Below are 16,873 nucleotides of genomic sequence, written 5' to 3'. Positions count from 1 at the left end.
CTGCATCTGTTCCCCGTAGATTTATTTTCTGGTTTTCTAAAATTAAAACAGAAAAAACAGATTATATAGAATTATTTAAACTTAACATAATTGTTCAAATACAGCATTTATACTCAGCTCACTTGAGCTCAGCGTGGTCCTGAAGCTCAACATTGAGGGTTTCAGGCAGTAGGAAAGTGAAACATCCAGCAGCAATGGGGACGATGCCGTATATCAGCATGGGGGTGGTGTAATGGTAAACGTCCAGCAGCCTGATCAGTGGATTTCACAGATTGCAACACCTGTTCATGGACTTTTATCGCTGTGACGATGTTCACAGTGGATATCTTTTTACCGGAAACGAACGTGTGGACCTCTGGCAATGCCTTAGGAGCGTCTTTTTCAAAAATATTGCTGAAAAGAGGATATTTATGAGGCTTTATAGGTAAGTTGGCTCAAAGTTATGATTTTGAGTGTACTTGCTAGTTTGAGGAGCTGTTGTGATTTTCATCTCCATATTAAAATAGACGAGATTCTAAACTTTCCAAAAATCCCCCCAAAAAAAAATTCAGAATTGAAAAATGTCCATGTACAGTCGCAATAAAACACCTGCTGGGCCCGCAAGTTGTATGTTGGGACACTTAAATTGATTTGACACGATAAACGGAACCATTTGTGTGAATAAATCAATTTCAAATAAACATTCAGTTATTATAAAAAAAAAACGGTTTAATTAATTTTTTTATTTTGAAAGAGGTTTTATTTTGAAAAATCACCAGATACATCCGTGTCTCTTAATAACACATGTCAAGTGATACTTTAATTAAGCCCACAAGCAACAATGAGTGGAAAACAAACGTCTTTAAAGAGCTTTTTTGGAAAAGGGAAAAGACCCAATGGGGAGGCATTTAAAAGACAACATCAGGAGTGCTACTTAAAACACCTGTTTATCTCTACAGGTGCAGCTCTGCATAACACACAGGACGCACATGAGGCAACGAAGCCTTCATAACGTTCGTTAAAAGACAAGCCCTTGGAGTTTTTTTAAAGAAAGAAACATGAAGAAGGACATAAAGAATTACTGATGGCCACCACATCAACACATGCGAGTGCACTGAGAGCGTCATACTTAGTGACTAACCGTGTCGCTAAGAGAAGAAACCTTTTACTAGTTGGTGAAGAATTGATCCCCCTATATTGGACCGGCTCGTTGCAGAGACACAAGCTCAGGGCTCCCACTAATTCAGCGTAATGCTGAGTTTTTTATGCACTTTATATTTGTTTTTAAAGCAGGAAACACTTTTCAGTCCAATGAAATGAGCACCTAAACAACAATCACACAAACTTAACATTAGTAACACAAAGTAATGAGCAGTAATAATGTGTTCCACAACAGTAACATTACACACATATAGGTACACATCCAGCAGACAGGCAGTTGCTTACTTTATATGTAAAGGTCCGAGTTGTGCAAATTCGCAGCTCTTTATGTAATAAGTTACATTGTGCGATGAAATATCAAAATGTCTGCACATTCATATTTTTCATAAGGCTCTACGGTCGACTCTACATAGAGAAAAGAACAAGAGGCACTGTGTCCATTATTCAACAATTACATTTGAGGTGAGAAAACCCAAACGGCAATTATAACTATGTAAAAATCCCAGTCTAATACTTCTGTCGTAGTAAAACATTTTTATTCCAACATCATTTAATTAATCGTTTGCCTGCTCTCAATCTCACTCACTTAGATGTGTCCATATAAATTACATCTTCGTGCTCTTCGTTTCCTCTTTGGTGAAGGATTTCATCTCGGGCTTATTCTCCAGTTTTCTGTCATTAAAAACAAAAAGTTTATTAAATAGAATGCTTTGAGTTTCTTGTCTTGTTGTGAAAGGATTCATCAACTCACACGAGCTCAGCGTGGTCCTGGAGTTCGACATTGAGCGTTTCAGGGAGTAATAAACAGAAACCTCCAGCGGCGATGGGGACGATGCCGTATATGAGCATGGGGATGGTGTAGTGGTAGACGTCCAGCAGCCTGATCAGTGGAGCCAGGATGCCCGCCACACGAGCAAACATGGAGTTTAGACCGACACCATTCTGCCTATCAGTATAGATAACGGACTAATCAGCAATCTCATAGCTTGTAACAAGCAAACGTTGCATTCTCTGACAATATTGAGCTAAATAATAACTATGTTTTACCTCTGGGACATTCCCTTACCTTAGAATGGTGGGGTATAGTTCTGCAGTATAAACATAGACTATAGAGAAGCTGGCAGTGGCGGCAAATTTCCCCAGTACAGCTATGACTGTTATCACCACAGGAAGGATCTGATGGACAAATAACAAATCAGACAAGAACACTTTAGTGACACTGTGGCAGCGGGGGGTGGGCTTCTGGCGCCGGCTGCTGGTGGAGAGGTGGGAGTGACTGGAGATCACACAGCTGGACAGAATCAGGTAATCAATCACTTGATATAAGCACAGGTGGTCACCTGGTCCGTCATCGTCCTTGTGAAGGCGCCACTGTGAGCATGCCGTTAGGACGGAGCGGCGAGGATCACAGGGCGAAGATTACAGATTTGGGATTCAGGTAAATAATATTTTAAAAGACGCATTACAAACAGACTCCTATTATTATATAATACAACATATTACCTTTTGGAATAGCAAGTATCCCAAGACAAGCCGCACCAGCAAACGACAGGACCACTGCTACAGATACTTTCCTCCCAAAGCGCTGGATAAGAGGCAAACTGCCCAGACGTGCAGGGAACTCTACGACACCAAAGATGAACTGTGTCAGGTAGATATTCAGGCCAAAGTTGCCAACATTCAGGCTCAGTCCATAGTACACCAGACTTGTTCCGAACCTATTGAGAGTGGAAGAGAGATCTTCAGTGCGACTCTAACGGTACGGCTGCAGATGAGGCAGCAGGTTGTGGTTGAAATGAATACTCACCACAAATAGCTCAAAATCAATGCACGTTTTCTTAGATATGATATCCTGAAGATGTCCAACATGCTTCCTCTTTTGGCTGTGCCATCAACTTCAAGCTAAACAATGCAGGTGTCACATTTGTTTTTGTTACAGTATATTTATAACAAAGCCTTCTTGTAGTTGCCCAAGTGAGTTGGATGCAGCTCACCTTGCCCAGCAGATCTTCTGGGACCGTCCTCCCGTTCACCCTGGCTGCCTTCCGTATCTCCTTAATGGCCTCCTCCTTCCTGCCCTGCGTGATGAGCCAGCGAGCGGACTCTGGAAGAATCCTAATTGACGTACAGGTTCGCGATCACAAACTTTTAGCATCTTAAACATTGAATTGAAGTAGTGTGAGAGGCTGCTGACCAGTAGAAGACTCCCAGGACCACGACAAGAGGGCTGAAGAGCACCAGCTGCAGGATCCTCCAGTTGCGGATAAAATAGGCAATGCCGGACATCAACATCAGTCCCAGGGGGAAAGAGGAGTGGCAGATAATGGTGCAGAGAGCAAACTTGGAGGAATCACTCCACTCTCCACCTTCAAAGCAATAATACAGACAGAAATGGCAACATATCAACGTGTGCATGTAACTTAACACTTACTAATCTTACTTATTTCATTGGAATTGAAACATTCACTTAAATTTACAGAAGGTATACTTCTATAATGCAAAAGTAGGATTAATTCAATGCAATGCAACACATCTGTAGGAGCCACCTTGGCTCTGCGTGGCTGTAACAAGACAACAACACAGCCTAACTTATGTGTAACATTTAAATGAAAGCCAGTTGACTTGCAGTTTGTGTTTTGGTGGACTCGTACAATTATGATCAGGCATTTGTTTTTGTTCTGCTCTGAAGACCCATGTCCTTCCTTAAACTAACGTAAATGAGCATGTGACCTAATTACATCACCGTACGCTCTGAATCCATTCATCCCTGCAAATTAATTACATTTGTGGCTCGCAGTAGGATCTGAGTATACCGTACAGCGATCCAGCTGTGTTTGCGACAGCAGCTGCAACAATACCACTTAAAAACGTTTCTGTTAACACAGGTGTGTGTGTGTGTGTGTGTGTGTGTGTGTGTGTGTGTGTGTGTGTGTGATGACAATCCGCAGGTTAGACGGAAGCTTTGAAGGTTACCTACCTATTACAAATGCATTAGCAATAATGCCTGAAATGGAGATGCCACCGAAGAATTTGAGAACCATATAAACATAGATGTTGGGTGAGAAAGAAATCCCGACTCCGAACGACAGTAAGAGGAGGAGCGAGAGGACCACCACGATGCGTCGACCGTACCTACAAAACACACACACACGCACCTTTGAACTATTAAGTACATGCAGTGGTGGAAAGTAACTAAGTACATTTACTCAAGTATTGTAATTCAGAAGTACTTTACTTGAGTATTTACATGTTATGTTACTTTTTACTCCTCTACTATTATTGATTACAGTATAAAGTCAAGCTGCAACATTAAAATATATAAATACATTTATATTATCCCGTAAATGGTCATTCTGCATAATGAGTACTTTTAGATTTGGTACTTTAAGTATATTTTGATACAAATACTTTTGTACTTTTACTTGTAACAGTATTTCTACACCTTGGTATTACTTCTTTTACTTAAGTAGAAGACCTGAGTACTTGTTCCACATGTGACGCTGGGAGTGAATGTGCACCTGTCAGCCATCTGCCCCAACACCAGCGCTCCAACCAGAAGACCGGCCATGTAGATGGACTGTGACGCCTCGATCCAACTGCTCCTGTCACACACCATGTTGAACTGATAACAGGAAGGATGGTGGAGGACGGACAAGAAGAAAAACATCACAACAACATTCTCAGCCGCTGTTGGAGATGTTTACAAACTGAAAGTGGAAAGTTGTGGTGGTAAATCAATCCTACAATTCTAATTAGTTGTAATAGTACCGGTAGTTTTAATTGTACTTTATTATGAAGTTTAAACTGTATTTTTTCCACTTGTGTATTTTTTTATGCTGTGATTTTGATCAATATGTCGAACAAACCAGCAGCATGTAGCACAACCAGGATACAATGCAACTAAATGCCAATACGAAATGCTGTCAGAACAGTATGGTGGCTCAGAAGGGACAGAAAGTCAATAACTGACATAACACAGCCAACTCACTACTTCTATAACAGCATAAGTAATAAACACATTAAGTTGAGGATGTCGGTGTGCTCTGCGGATGTATAAACACATGTTCTTACCTCTGTCACAATACTGGAAGCACCCATGGGTGCCTCATAGTCCCATCCATTGGTGCATCCTGTTGTACTGTTAATCCCATACGCTTCAATGGTTTCCAAATCTAAATCCACAGGTGTGAACATTTCACAGCTTTCAAAACTTCCATCCTTGCCCACTGGGAGGGTGAGATTTCTTTGCCTCTCCTCCGTCAGGTTTGGCCCACGCTCCAAGATCCAGTCAGTGTTACAGTGATGTGGGAAGCTCATGCCTACAAACACCTGACCGATCACATCGAACGCTACGAACATGCTGGGGATGCATAATGCTGCCACTAAACGCTTCTGAAACAAACCAAACTCCCCGATCTCCTTCAGGATCTGCCCAAAGTTGCTCATGTTGATATCTGGATGTTCTCAGAGTGAGAGAGGTCCGGCCACCAACACTTAACTTGACTCTCGTCAGGGAAGTTAATGTTTAAACTGTCAGCCTACGGTGCTTTTATGACCTGCAAAGTTGCCAACAAACAGACTCCTGAAGTATTAAAACATGGCATGAATCCCTCAGGCTGAAGTCCAGCTGTTGTGCAGCTCATGATTTGTTTTGAGACTTGCTCCGTGCAGAGTTCCTGCTTGTAGAGAACTGCTATGGGTAGTTTTATAAAGCAAAGTCTGCACTTGTGTACAAAGGGTCTTATCAGGAACAATCTTCAAAGTCTGAGTACAGTTGGACGTGTTATCTCCAAACCAGCAGCTGCTCTCTGATTGGTCACAAACATGTGGAGCCAGAAATCCTTCGCATGTGGCAGGCCTATTCAATGAGCGAATGGACGGACACGTATTGATTTACTTTGCCAGCAACAACAAGTAATAAACTGTTTATCGTGCAACGAATGTATTTCCGTGATGACAGAATACAACGTGAAGCGACTGCCAGATGTCCCGTGGACTCAGAGGAACGGAGAAGGAAAGTACAGGGACCGTTAGCATCATTTAACAGAGTCAAGTGGCTTTTGGTCGCTTTTGCACGGAACAAGAGAGCCACGATAGCATCTCTGCTTTGTGTTAGTCCTCTCCTCTCCTCCTCTGTGTCTGTCAGACTGAGCCCCGCGAGGCAGAGGACAGAATGTGAACGCGCAAAGTAACGCAGTAAACACATAAACGTGCACATAAACAAGATACATATCATTTAATAAAAGAGCACGTGTTCAATGTGAAAACTGAGTTCTGAATATAACCCCCCCCCCCCCCCCCCCCCCAAAAGTGTAATTTCTCTCACTGACTCAAACATGACAGAAGTCTGACATGTTTGTAGTTCTGTAGGAGTGCATTACCTGACTTAATGTAATGTATTCTTAGTGTAAATGCAAATACACATCTGCTTTATGATTCAAATAAGCCCACTTACTGTTAAATTGTAACAATGTATAAGATATGTATGTTATTGTGAGTGATGCTACTGTTTTACTATGTTCTATTTCAGTGGTTGTTAAAGTGGGTTCGATCGAACTCCACGGGTTCGTTGAGTCACTCTCAGGGGTTCGGCAGGGGTCAAGACACACACAGTATAGCCCGGTTCACACTAGCAATGTCGGACCGTTTTTGTCAGCCGTCAAAAAATTGAACACAAATACAAGAACACAACACTCGCTGAATTCAAGGTGAAGAGAGCCAGATTCAAGGAAAAGGTACTCTGCCTGTTCTCGGCTTTGTATCGACAAACCGATCCTCACAGCATCGTACGAAGTTGCGTAGCTGATCGCAAAGCAGGGCAAACCACACACCATTGGTGAAACACGTTGAAGATGGCGAATATAACACTATCAGCAGCAGAATAGACGACATGAGCGATGACTTCTTGGCTCAAGTAGTTCTGATTTCAAGCCCAGTGAAGTTCAGCCTCCAACTCGACGAGACCACCGACGTTTCCAATCCAAGCCAGCGTGTTGTATTCGTGCGCTGTGTGAAAGACGACGCGATAAAGGAAGAGGCAGTCGATTGAAGAAGTCATCCACAAGTTTCTTCACGAGACAACGATCTTTCGTGGAATATGGTTTGTGCAGTTTGTTCGGACGGAGCGCCAGCCCACGCTGGGACGACACTCTGGTTTTGGAGCGCTGGTGAAATCCGATGCACCACACAACATCGGTACGCACTGTGTTCTGCACAGGCATGCGTTGGCAACAAACACCTTGCCTCCAAAACTGGCAGAAGTATTACAAATTGTAGTTGAAATGGGCTCTGAATTCGAGGTACTTCTGCACCACTCTAACGTTCGGTGGTTATCCCGGGGAAAGGCGCTGAATCGTGTTTTTGCCGTGCGTGTGGAATTAGCCCTGTTTTTGTGAGAGTACCAACATTGTCACGCAGATTGCTTCGAACATTCTGAGTTCATTCTCATTTTGGCGTACACGGCCGATATTTTCGATGCTCTCAATCGACAGATGCAGGGCGGTGGAGTGAACATCATCGAAGCGGAAGAAAAACCTGAAGGCTACCTTTATGGAAACGACGAACAGAGAATGATAACGTCGCAAACTTTCCCCTGCTGGACGACTGTGGAAGTAAGATCGAAGACGTGTCTGGAATTGGAGACAGAGCGAGCTTCAACAGTTCAGAACAACAACGCTCTCAACGTTTTGGTGTCACCAAATCGTGCCATACCCTCTTATCGCTAAGAAAGCCCTGGAGATACTCACACAGTTTGTTACGTATCTTTTTGAGCGATCCTTTGAGGATGGTGGACATGAAAACTAAGAAAAGGAACAGACTTTGTTGCGAAAATCATTTTATTTTTCCAATTACGAAGGATTCGGTGGATGCACTGATGAAGCTTGCAGGGTTCAGTTCCTCCAATAAGGTTAAGAACCACTGCTCTATTTGCATTTAGTATTTCATTGTATGGATATGGACTTGTTTTCAAAGCACCCTATGTATGCTTAGAAGGGTTGAGGATATTATACACAGGGTTACTTACTGGTAATGTGGTGAATACTGTTCATGATATTCATCTTTTTTTCTACATTAGTGGACAGCACATGGAGAGTGGAAGACATCCAGTCACCAGACATGGTGCTTCTGAGGAAGATACGCTGTTGAGATGCATTATGGGAATTGTTGAAGCCTGATCCATACTAGGGGACTACAAATCAAGATGTCTCTGACAACTTTGTAATACTAAATGACCCTGGAAAGCATAAAACATGAAGAGTATCTGTGGAAAGTGTTGTAAAAGGGACACTTGTAGTTGTAAAGATAGAGAGGACAGTAAACTGGAAGGTTGTGAGAGCAGATGGAAACCACTCAAGTTTGAAACGGCTATAAAAAAGGAATTACTATAATAGAAACTTTACAAAGAGAGAGTGAAGGACTTATTCCTGAAGGTAGAATGGCAACTTACCTAAAGCTGCTCTGGTGTCTCTGGCTCTCGCTGCATCACTCATTTTTATAAACCTTTATTTATTTATCGGAACAACAAAAGGACACGTGATGGTGCACATTTAAAGAACCCAGAAAGTGCTAAGAGGAGGCTGATATGCTCATTCTTTATTGATTCAAAATAATCAAGAGAAACATGCTTTGAACTCCAAAATGATCAAAAATAGAGCAAATGAAAGAATGGAAACAAAAACCCAAAACTATAGAACAGGTGGAGAATTCAAATATATTACAGCCTAGATGATTTATTGCCGGGACAGAAGAGTTTGCCGGTCACCTGTTCAGTTGCTACAGCTTTGTTAGACCACATGTTAGCCGGACAGAAGAGACTGATGGAGGAGAACAAAGCCATTGGATCTTCAACTCCATTAGAAGCGGGGGGCACACACACACACACGCACACACACACACATACATACACACACACGAATACACTTGGTCCTTTTCAATTTAAGGCTAGCGTAAAATGTAACATATTTAAAGTCAAAATACAAAGATTTCCTTGTGACATTTTATCTGCAAGCAACAAATTCATTCATTTGCATTCATTGTGACATCTGGGGGGCTGCGATCGACACGTTAGAGCAGGGCCCAGAACTGCGAGACGCACGTTCCTTATGAGACCAGGTCACTAAACGCACAGAAACACACAGAGTTTTGTTTACGCAAATGAAAAGTGCGCTTATAAATAAAATGTATTATTATTAGAAACATGCAGAGTAGGTTGTAAGGATGTGACGGTACTGAGAACAGACTTTTTCACACAAATCCAAAATGCACGTTTGATCTTTTTAAACTCACGACTTGTTCTGTAAACAGCGTTGGAGACAGACTTGTTGTTACTTGGACAAATATGTTTGGTGGTATGAAGCGGTGCACGAGGACAGCTGTACGGGTAAATATATTCAAACTACTCAAAAAGGCAAAAAGTGATAAAAAAATTCATTAATTTCTTTAACTAAGCGTCAAACATGACAGTGAGTGACGGGACGTCCCGCAACATTAATTCAAAGCCGAACGTGCAGCGCCGTGTTCTTCCTTCACGCAGCGCCACAACCCCACAGTCGTGTCAGAGGAGAGAAACAAGGCCGAAAGTGAAACACCCAGTATAAAAACTAATCAAACCAGATGTCATTATTTACATACTAGAGGTTATTAAATCAAGTACTTATGTTTCATCCACATAAACAAAAAATGCACTTAAGTTTTTTCTTCTTTTTGAATTTGAGAAACTGATTTCCAAAACAGACACAAACAGACAGACAGACGGATCTGCTCATACAACACGTTGTGGTTTCAGCTGCAATAAAACTGTTTTACTTTAATACAATTTCAACATTTAATCAAAGACCTGAGGCCGGGACTGTGTGTAAGACGAGTGGAGGCAACGGTGAAGGTTAAGATAAAAGCCAACGTTATCTTCTCATTTTCATAATTAGGTACATTTGTTGAAGTACTGGACAATCTATACACGTGTTATAATGTAAAACCAGCTTCATTACGTCGTCTCACGCTCAAAAATAATGTTTGCAACAATACATTATAAAAGATAAGACTGGCCATGTTCTTTTTATTGTTGCCCAAAAACTATTTAAATACACAATGGAGCCGCACGTTGCACCGGGGGGGACATGTTCCTGTCAATTTGTGGAAATACTCACTAGAGCACCAAATGTGTATCAATCCGCAGCTGAAAATAGTCCCCAACAAATGCACTGTTTACTTATGTTTAAGTAACGTTTGGTTAAAACTACAATGCGCAGCTATTTCAGGAAGTAAGTCGGCAGAATCTAAATATGTGTGACTTCTAAAGGGACTTATCCTTTAAACAATGAAGTAAAACGTTTGACGTGAGCAGCTGAAACCACATTTGTACATTTCAGACAACATAATGCTCCATATGGTAACTGGGGACTCCCCCCCCCCCAAAAAAAAAACGTGCATTCAGTAGTTCTGATGAATATAAGGCATCGTTACACTTATCGGGATTCAAGGGCGCTAGTTCAGATTGTGCAAATGCATCACATATTAGAGAGAAAGTTAAATAAGAGTATGAGTGGAAACTGTTTGCATCCTTCTACATGTAAACTTTTTACTGTTCGCTCCGATGCTGCAGCCGACCACAACGTTAAACGAGGCAGCGTTGTATATAATCCTACGGGTGACAAAACGGTTCTGTTTCTTTGGCAGTAGTGGTTTCTTTACAGCCATAGAAAGAAAAAAAAAATGCATTTAACTATTTTTTATTTTCACATTTTGTAGGCAAGTCACGGTCCCAGGTCGTACAACACTTTAACTAATGCTGAGCTGAGCAAAGCCCATCAATTTGACGTCGTCTGGTATTTCAGATCCCTCCGTGCCAGAGGCCTGTGAACATGAGAAGGAAGAATTAAAAGAAGTGAGCAACAAAGGCAGCGAAGAAGAAGGAAGGAGGAGGAAGAAAGAAGAGAAGAAGAAAGAGAAGAAGAAGAAGAAGGAGGAGGAGAAAAAAAAGAGAAGAAAGCAGAGAAGAAGGAGGAGGAGAGAAACAAAAAATGGAAAAGGAGAAGGAGGAGGAGCCGCTAGAACAACTCCGCCTTCAGCAGCAGACCGGAGTCGAAGTACTCTCAACAGAAACACTAAAAAGCCTCCGGAAGAAGAAGGAAAAGATCTCGAGGCTCCTCTCAGCCCTCTCCTCCCCCCGGCCTACCTCCACTCTCCTCCCTCAGAAGGAAGAAAGAAGAAGGATGAGACGAAAGAAGGAGAAGGAGAAGAAGAAGGAAGAGAAGAGAAGAAGAAGAAAGAGAAGAAGAAGGAGGAGAAGGAGAAGAAGGAGAAAGAGAAGAAGGAGAAAGAGAAGAAGGAGAAGAAGAAGGAGAAAGAAGAGAAGAAGAAGGAAGAGAAGAGAAGAAGGATGAGAAGAAGGATGAGAAGAAAAAAGAGAAGAAGAAAGAAGAAGTAAGCACGAAGGATGAGGAAAGAAAAGACCGAAGAAAGGAGAAGGATAGAAAGAAGAGATCGAATAAAGAGGAGAAGGAGAGAAAGAAGAAAGAAGAAGGAGAAAGGAGAAGAAGGAAGAAGAAGGAGAAGGAGAAGTTCCTGAAGGACGAAAAGAAGGAGAAGACGATTAAGAATTCACACTCAGGGAATCGAAGAGAAAGAGAGAGAAGAAGAAGGAGACAAAAGCATTTAGAATTGAATTGACGATATGAAGAAAGACAGCAGATATGCCATTGACAGGTAGTTTTTAGAAGGAGAATAGAAGAGAAGTAAGATATTAAAGCGATGAGAAGGAGACTTAGAACAAGGAGAAGCAAGAAGCGTTTTTTTTAACGAAGAACAGGAAATAGCCAGAAAAGAAAGATGTAGCAGCGTTTGAAGGATCTATTATTGAAAAGAAACAATCGAACAGCAGAAGACCTAGGTAACTGAAAAGCCATGAACCAGGAGAAGGAGAAGGAGAACAGGATTGAGAAAGATGCGGGACACACGAAGAACAGAAAAGAACGTAAAGAAAAAAGAAAGAGAAGAAAGCGAAGAAGAAGGGAGAAAGAAGAAAGAAGAAGTAAGGAGACGTAGATGCAGTCGAATCATAGGTGTAGAAAAACGACGCCTCCCGCACGGACAGCATGGTTTGGTATCGAAATGTAGTCGCCGCACCAGTTGAGACCCGAGAACAAGGCCGCAGACTGTACCTGAGTATGAGGTAATAGATAGGAGTTCAGCATCAGACAGATGGAGTAATAACGCTTCTATTACAATGTGATGCGTTTACAGATAATGTCGGCCATATTGTCTTCAAACTAATACTTTCGGCGTCTCTACTTGAAGGCGCTCCATCTCTTCGCTCTACTCGTGCGACTCCTCTAACAAACAGGTCCATCAGTGACGTATTAGAAACAACCATCTCGTACTTGTAGCACTCACCAGTTTGAAAGTGACATTTTTATTGGCTTGAGGTTCATCAACTATTTTCTGCAAATTTGCAGCAACTGAAAAAAAACAAAAAACAAAAAGGCAACGTTTCAGCTCGATGAAAACAAACGGAGATTGAGAGAGCGTTGGTGCGTTGGTGCGTTGGTGCGTTGTGCACGGTGTCTAAATCACTCACCTATTACTAAGTCCCTCCCGTCCACCAGGCCTGCTGACACCAGCTCCTGGGACACACCGTCTGCTGTGTCTGAGAAGTCAGAGCAGAGGAGACCAACTGTGACGGGCGAGAACTTAAAACATATTTATGAATAATAACTGCTTAAACGTTCCTGATGCAAGAATAACTTCTTTTATGGTTTCAAAACAAACAGCTGTGTCAGCACTTTCTCACGGCTGATAAATGTTTAAATGAGGAGCTCAGGTCTTTGTGTGCTTTTATATTTTGGTTACTGGAACAAAGTAAGCTGAAGGTGCAACTTGTTTCCCTTACTGATTACACAACCTGAGGACGTTCTGTAAAGTACTTGGTGACACCAGCGAACAAGTGTTGCGTGTTGATTAATACACAGACTCCCACGTACCTCTCCCGGGCATGAACTCAAAGCGAATGTCGTTTAACTCCTTCTTTGAGTTTCTGAAGAGACAAGAGAGAAGAGTTCATCATTAGACGTATAAGACGTGCTCCATTCAACTGAAAGTGCAATATATAAATAGAAAACTGCCGATTCACCTGCTGGCTTACTGACTGTTATGTGGGGGGAAACGTACCTTAGCCTTAATACCAAACTAATGGGGGAGTTGACCCCTGAGGCGGCCTGCACCTGTCAACATGCAGATTAACACGTGAGTAGAATGAAAGCAGCGTTTCCACAGGAGTACAATGGAAACAAAATGAGGGGGGAGACGCACCTGCGTGAGAGAAGCAGCAGTGGGTACGCCTGGTGTGGGAGACGTGGCCTGGGCAGTGGGTTGAGTGTTGACTGTGGGCTGCAGTGGAACCGGACCTGCAGCCTGAGGTAGATCTGCCCGCCCCGCGGCCGTCGGCTGGAGCGGACTACTTAAAGGCTCCGCAGTCTGGAAGACCTGCGGGAGAAGTGACTTTAAAAAAAGGGGGTCACGACTACAGCGGCTTGTGATTGATAGGAACTGATGGAATGAAGTCGTGAGACTCAAAGCAAACGTAAGCAGCCATTTAAAATAAGTGCTGCTGGCGCGTCGCTGTCATTTTGAGGTCCGAGGAAGATTTGACACGGGGACAAACAAGTCGATCTTATCTTATCAATGACAGTCATTACACACATCTACTAAAGTTCAACTGTAGTTTGACAACACTCTTAACTCAAGGTCCACTTCCTAAACAAGGTGTTAGACTTTGTATATGGCGTATACGACAACGCCACTTTGACTGTGAACAAAACAACTTTTGAAACTCACCTCTGAATTCTGTGAGCCCTCCTTCACTCTGGGTGACTGTTGAAAACAGACGCAAAGAAGAAAACACTCAAGAGAAGGATTTCACTGCGATGGCGGTAAGCAAAACCAAAAGAGCACACGTGGATGCAAAGAACACACAGGAAGCAAGAGAGGTAGACGGATTCAAACGGCTCACTCGTTTACTTTACTCGTTTATCGGTGGACAGAGTTCATCCTTTAAAAAGGTGAAGCAGTGATTTCATTATCATCGTGGGAACAGAGCTAATAATACCTCAACTGCTCTTCCCTCTCTGGTGCTGGAGGGGTTCAGTGTGTAATATGAAATATGTTGCTCTGTGGTGTCGAGCGGGCCAGCACTCCTTTTAGTATCTGAAGGTGTATTAGGCCATTTCAAGCAATATTGATAATCAATAAGAAGTCTGATCTTCAGGGAAATATTGGATTTACAGGATTTTTACAGGAAATACTGTGATCAACCATTCCCATCTGATAACTTGATGTGATTTTTAGTTTAATTTCCAGAAAATGGATCACGTCATTTTATATATTTATATAATATATAAATATATAAAAAAAAAAATATATATATATATATATATATATATATATATATATATATATATATATATATATATATATATATAAATATATAATATATATATATAAAATATTAAATATATATATAAAATATAAATATTAAATATATATAATATTAAATATATAAATATAAATATATATAATATTAAATATATATATATATATATAAAAATATATATATATATATAAATATAAAATATATATATAAAAAATATATATAAATAAATAATATAATATATATATATATATATATATATATATAAATATATATATAAATAAATAAATAAATAAATATATAATTTTATTTTTTGATGGAATATGTTTTACATATATCCCATCTGTAAACGAGTGAAAATAGTTTAAACCAACTCCGAGGAAGGTTGAGGTGAAACAGAAGCCTTGCAGACCCAAATGAAGACAAACTGACTTGACGTGGCGTCTGGCTGATGTCAGAAATCACATCAGCTCAGGCGGTTTCTGAGGAGACTGTGGAACACGTGTGTGTGAAGACTAATACAGATCCTCAGGATACAGTGTCTAATAATATGCATCTTTTTCTGGGCAGAAGGGTAATCGTTTCATATTGGGAGGGAAAAAACATGCATTGCTTGAACTACTGCGCATCAGTTTTGAGATACATCTGGTGTAAGAATTCAAAGTTCAGTTTGCCATCAAGGAGCCGGTAAAGAAGCATCAAAGCAGAAGAGATTTGGTCAAATTTGAATCCCTTGATGGTAATTAGTGCGCAAATTAAAAATCATTTACAGGGTTGATAAGTAATTTGCCTTGTATTGATTAAATGTGATTTGGTCAGTATAAATAAAAAGTGATTAAGAAAGAGAAATGGAAATACAGATGGCTTCCAGGAAAGTTAACTCTCACTTCTGATTGAATAAGTAACGTAAAACCCCTAGTTAACAACAAGTTTCATTCATTTTACAAATGTTAACTATTCATGTCTACCTACCTAACCTAAGGCACAACTATCTGGAGGATCGGATCTCGGCTGTGTGCTGATTTACTGTACTCTGATAAAATCAAGTATCCTGCCTACGAAGACGTCTAAAGTGACAGCGTAAATTAAAAGTCAAGATGAAACCTGATCCAAACTGTAAAGATACATAATACTACATGTTAGTGTCTACAGGCTCATCCTCTTGCACGTCTACTACCCTCACTGTAACAACAAAGGTTATTCTCCCTTCTAAGCAGGTCACATGCTCCCTCGCTAACATGTACAGAGAGTCCTTCCTTGTTAAGGGAATGCCATCTGTATTGTGGTGGCAAGTGAACAACCCTGGACGAAGGCAGCTCGAGTGGGTAGGCGAAGCGCACTTGTCGCCTGGTGGCACTAACAGGCTTCACCTGCTGCTCCTTGGCCGTCAGACAGAACATACACACATACGGGAGACTCAGTGGAGAGACAAAGGACAGACATGCTACTGCACAGACATGAGAACGACAGTTTAAACATTGTACAGCGATTAAAAGACACGACATGTAGAGTGCAACCAAAGTGTTAAAGTGTTCCTGTCGTGGCTTCAGCTCACCCTTAAGGCGGCAACGGCTGCTTTGCCCTCTTCACTTTCTTCATCCAGCTCGTCATCACTCCATTCCCATTCGCCATCCTCCGTTTTATGCAGCCGACCACTTGAGCCTGGCACTCGACGTACCTGACGACACACACACACACACACACACACACACACACACACACACACAGCTGAGCTCATCTCCTTAGCAATAAAGCACAACGTGCAGATTTAAACCGTCAACGTTTTACCTTTTTTGACCTTTCCGTTATTGTGGGCGCCCTCTGAAGCAACCTCTCGTGTAAATACTCATGAGTCTGTAATAAGAGGAAAGAAACAAATTGGCCGTCACTCCAAAATCCTTTAAATCCCTCCTGCAGGCTCATTTGTACCAGAACGCCTGCCCTCTGCTGGACACACGGAGTACTGCAGGTGTTGCTGCTGCTCAGGGTCATGCATTGCAAACCAACCAGGTTGTATTTGGGCGGTGTGACATGCTGAGCCAGCACTCTAGTTGTTCCAGTTGCTAGGGTACTGGGAAGCTAGAGCTGGAGTTAGACTGCTCATCTGTGCTTTTGTTATAAACAGCTCTGTGTGGGCTATAATGAGAGGAATGCTTGGGTCTGACACACACGTGACACCAACACACACCTCAGGGAGAGAGACCGTTATGGTTTTTCTTTTTTGATTGATTACGACCTCTTTTTCCAACATTAACCCTCCTTTAATCATTTCAAACCTTCTACAAAAACAATTCCTAATCATTAAGAGCA

General features: G+C 41.6%; 2 protein-coding genes across 3 annotated transcripts in view; both read right to left on the bottom strand.

Moving 5' to 3' along the window:
• Positions 1–1,181: 1,181 nt before the first annotated feature.
• Positions 1,182–5,586, bottom strand: LOC115025595 (solute carrier family 22 member 13-like). The gene is made up of 10 exons (XM_029457960.1): positions 5,212–5,586; positions 4,659–4,762; positions 4,118–4,272; positions 3,335–3,506; positions 3,135–3,255; positions 2,948–3,042; positions 2,644–2,858; positions 2,207–2,348; positions 1,892–2,086; positions 1,182–1,812 (listed from the first exon to the last, which is right to left on the bottom strand). Exons 1-10 carry the CDS (start codon positions 5,584–5,586, stop codon positions 1,746–1,748), a joined length of 1,641 nt encoding a protein of 546 aa, XP_029313820.1. The 3' UTR covers positions 1,182–1,745.
• Positions 5,587–8,707: 3,121 nt separating this feature from the next.
• oxsr1b (oxidative stress responsive kinase 1b) overlaps positions 8,708–16,873 on the bottom strand; it is a 34,993-nt gene continuing 26,827 nt past the window's right edge. The window contains exons 10-19 of one of the 2 annotated variants that reach the window (XM_029457914.1): positions 16,352–16,417; positions 16,119–16,241; positions 15,865–15,942; positions 13,972–14,007; positions 13,447–13,620; positions 13,306–13,358; positions 13,119–13,171; positions 12,716–12,784; positions 12,532–12,596; positions 8,708–10,992 (exon numbers count right to left, since the gene is read on the bottom strand). In XM_029457914.1, the coding sequence (XP_029313774.1) occupies positions 10,918–10,992; positions 12,532–12,596; positions 12,716–12,784; positions 13,119–13,171; positions 13,306–13,358; positions 13,447–13,620; positions 13,972–14,007; positions 15,865–15,942; positions 16,119–16,241; positions 16,352–16,417 (792 nt within the window). In that variant the 3' untranslated portion in view covers positions 8,708–10,917. The remainder of the gene's footprint in view (positions 10,993–12,531; positions 12,597–12,715; positions 12,785–13,118; positions 13,172–13,305; positions 13,359–13,446; positions 13,621–13,971; positions 14,008–15,864; positions 15,943–16,118; positions 16,242–16,351; positions 16,418–16,873) is intronic. The other variant, XM_029457915.1, reaches the window with a different exon arrangement.

Source organism: Cottoperca gobio, chromosome 20 (genome assembly GCF_900634415.1).
Source record: "Cottoperca gobio chromosome 20, fCotGob3.1, whole genome shotgun sequence".
NCBI lineage: Eukaryota > Metazoa > Chordata > Actinopteri > Perciformes > Bovichtidae > Cottoperca > Cottoperca gobio.
This window is presented reverse-complemented; position numbering and strand designations above follow the sequence as displayed.

Coding starts and splice junctions, on each gene's coding strand:
- LOC115025595 (XM_029457960.1), bottom strand. CDS start 5,586: ATGAGCAACTTTGGGCAGATCCTGAAGGAGATCGGGGAGTTTGGTTTG. Junction 4,273..4,658: donor TTGGGGCAGATGGCTGACAG/GTGCACATTCAC, acceptor TGTGTTTTGTAG/GTACGGTCGACGCATCGTGG. Junction 2,087..2,206: donor CTATACCCCACCATTCTAAG/GTAAGGGAATGT, acceptor CTATACTGATAG/GCAGAATGGTGTCGGTCTAA.